Genomic DNA, 3,315 nt, shown 5'->3' on the forward strand with positions numbered 1-3,315 from the left:
CCTGGAGGATGAGTTTCGCTGTGACGATGATAGGACCGAGGAGTCCGAGAGGGTCGAACAGTCTGGCGACTCCCGACAATATCGTACGCTTCGAGATATTGTCTTGATCTTCGGCAGCGTTGTGTGAGATTAGAAAGGTATCCTCGACTTGATCCCACTTCATTCCCAAGATGTGGGAAGTTGCGTTATCGTCGATTGTGACCGGCCCTTGATCCTGATTCGCGCTGTCCTTTATTAACTCCGGGCAGTTTGAAGCCCACTTGCTGAGCTCAAAGCATCCTAGCCGCAATAGTTGAATGACTTCCACACGAATTAGCTTGGCCTCGGAGAGCGTGTCCGCTCCCGTCAGTAGATCGTCCACGTAAAAGTCTCGCTTGACGATCTTCGATCCCAACGAATACTCAGCCTCGTGTCGCTCTGCCAAATGTTTGAGGCACCTCGTTGCTAGGTACGAGGCCGAGGCGGTGCCGTAGGTGACGGTGAGCAGCTCGTACGTCTTGATGTCCGAGTTCGTGTCGCCTCGCCACAAGATTCGCTGAAGTGACGTCTGCGACGGGTCGACCCAAATTTGCCGGTACATTTTTATTATGTCGGCAGAAAAAACGTACCGGAAAGTGCGGAAGCGCATTAAAATGGACATCAAGTCCTGCTGGACGACGGGCCCTACCATGAGCGCGTCGTTTAGGGATACTCCCGTGGTCGTTTTGCAGGAAGCATCGAATACAACTCGTAGTTTCGATGACGCCGATGTGGTCTTGAACACGCAATGATGTGGCAAGTAAACGGATCCCCTTTCGTCAAGTTGCGGAGAAACCAATTTCATGTGGCCAAGTGCAGCGTACTCGTCGATGAATTTTTCATAGCGTGGCTTCAGAGATGGCTCGCGCTTGAACCGCTTCTCGAGCGACTGCAATCGTTTCCGCGCAGTGCTTTCGGATTCGCCGAGCTTGGCGATTGTTTGTTCCTTGACAGGAAGTTTTACCACATATCTGCCGCTGGCAGCTTGGGTCACGCTTTCTAGGAAGTGCTTCTCGCAGCGTGCCTCGTCGATGCTATAGTTGACTGGCTGGTTGGCAACGTCCTCCTGGCGCCAAAACCCGCTCAACTGCTCGTGAAGCTGCGCGTTGGTCACTGTTGCGTGAAGAGATCTAATTGGTTCCGGTGGCCCGGGCGGAATGCCCAATCGACCCGCCAGGATCCATCCCAGCCGTGTCTTCTGTAAGGTCGGGTGTGTTTGCGACGCCTTGATCTGTCCTACGCATATCAAATCCCAAAACAGATCCGCGCCGATGAGAACGTCGACGTCAGCTGACACGTGGAATTGGGGATCGGCGAGCTGTAAATTGCGTGGAAGGTTAAGAGCGGCCCGCTTGAACGTGAGAGAAGGGAGTCTATCCGTAACCCGATCTGTGACGATGCATTCTATATCGAAGGAGAATGCGTTAGTGCGTGATTGCATTTTCAACCGGACGGTTTGCGTGGATTTGGTAGTCGAGCCATTTATGCCAGAGATGGAAATATCTACGGCGCGTGGTGGGATGCCGAGCGTGGACAGGAACTTCCTCGATACGAAGTTCGCCTGTGAGCCGCAATCCAGTAACGCGCGGCACGGCACCAACGAATTCTTGTGATCCTGGACGTGTACGACGGCCGTTGAAAGCATGGCATACTTGCCGTCGAGGGGGCACGATGAGTGCATGGCTAGCGCAGTAGGTGATGCCGTTGAGCCTGATTTCTCTGTCGCCTCTTGGTTGGAATCGGTCGTCTCGCTGGACGCGGTCGTGTGCAGCAACGTATTGTATTTAGCCTTGCACACCTTGCACGCGCCCGCGGTGCACTTGTTTGCGGCATGCGACGTAGACCGCAGACAATTGAGGCAAACCTTTAACTTGCGAATTTCGGCATTTCTACGCGAAATACTGAGGTCAAGAAACTCTTTGCAGTGATACACCGAATGATCACCCTTGCAGAAGCTACATTTGAATTTCAACGTCGCCGCGCACGCAGCCTGGCGCTTCCCGTTTGCTGAAGCACGAGCGTTGGCGACTTTCGCGCCCGCGACATTAGCCTTGCCGGTGGCCTCGAGAACCTGACATCGATGCGCGATAAACTCGACTTGTTTTTTGAAGGTCGGGATATCGGATCCCGTTAATGACGCTTGCCATTCTCGCAGTGTGAGCGCGTCAAGTTTTGAGCCCACGATGAATACGAGTAAATCGTCCCATTGCTCGGTGGGGCGATTCAGCGCTCGAAGAGCGTTCAAGTGCTTGGACGCACCGTCCGCGATTTGTCGCAGCTCGGTGGCGTTCTCCTTGTGCATGGAGGGTAATTCCATTATCGCTTTGACGTGGGTGTGTACGATGACTCGTTTGTTGTCATAACGCTCCTTGAGCAGTTTCCATGCGACTTCGTAATTGGCGTCCGATATTTCCAAGGAGTTGATAATATCGCTCGCGTCCCCGGTAAGCGAGGATCGCAAGTATTGCAATTTCTGAACTTTAGTTAACGATGCGTTCGAATGGATGATTGAGTTGAATGCGTCGAAAAAGGGGAACCAGTCATCGTACTTCCCACCGAAAGTCGGAAGGCTCAGCTTGGGGAGCCGCACGTACGTAGCCGCTTCTCGAATTTCCGAGACGCCTGACGTCGTCGGAGAAGGCGTAGTGCCAATGCGCGACTGGGTAACCGGTGGATCCACGAGTTCTCGAATTTTAGCTGACAGACTATAAAATGCCTCCTCGAAACCCCCGCGATCGCCTTCTTCGGTATCGTCTATCATTTCCAATTTACATTGCACCGCATTGTAATCTAACCAACATTGATCTAGTTTGGATCGGCGTTCCGCGAGCTGAGCCCTGACCGACGGCGTGACAGATTCAATTTTCTCCACAAACGTCTTAATCCGCGTGCACGATCCCTTAATGATAGCGCGCTGTTTCTTCAACGCGACCGGATCCTCTTCGGAGGGCATCTTGAACGCGACGGCGCAAAATGGACGGGACGCGACGAATTACGGTTCGGCACGGCGTACCTGATGGCCGGCTGGGAATACGCGATATTGATGGGCTAACCTCGGCGCGGCGGCAAGATGGCGGATGACGCTCGGTCCGCGTCCCCTGGTTCGGCTGGGCTGGACGGCAGACGGCGTTCGCTTCCTGTCTCTCGACACGACAGGACAAGATGGCGGGCGATGCTCAAGTCGCGGCCTCCTGGCACGACTGGGCCGGATGGCGGGCGATGCTCGAGTCGCGGCCTCCTGGCACGACTGGGCCGGATGGCGGGCGATGCTCGAGTCGCGGCCTCCTGGCACGACTG

General features: G+C 54.6%; 1 protein-coding gene across 1 annotated transcript; it reads right to left on the bottom strand.

Annotated features, from left to right (window-relative positions):
• Positions 1-87: 87 nt before the first annotated feature.
• On the bottom strand, positions 88-2,971 carry LOC105567957 (the record flags this gene model as incomplete). The annotated part of the gene is made up of 1 exon (XM_012023261.1): positions 88-2,971. A coding segment is annotated over exon 1 (2,884 nt), but the record flags the coding sequence as incomplete, so codon positions are not given.
• Between the last annotated feature and the right edge of the window lie 344 nt (positions 2,972-3,315).

The sequence above is a fragment of the Vollenhovia emeryi genome, unplaced genomic scaffold (genome assembly GCF_000949405.1).
Source record: "Vollenhovia emeryi isolate VEMERY1.0 unplaced genomic scaffold, V.emery_V1.0 DF942683.1, whole genome shotgun sequence".
Classification (NCBI taxonomy): Eukaryota; Metazoa; Arthropoda; class Insecta; order Hymenoptera; family Formicidae; genus Vollenhovia; species Vollenhovia emeryi.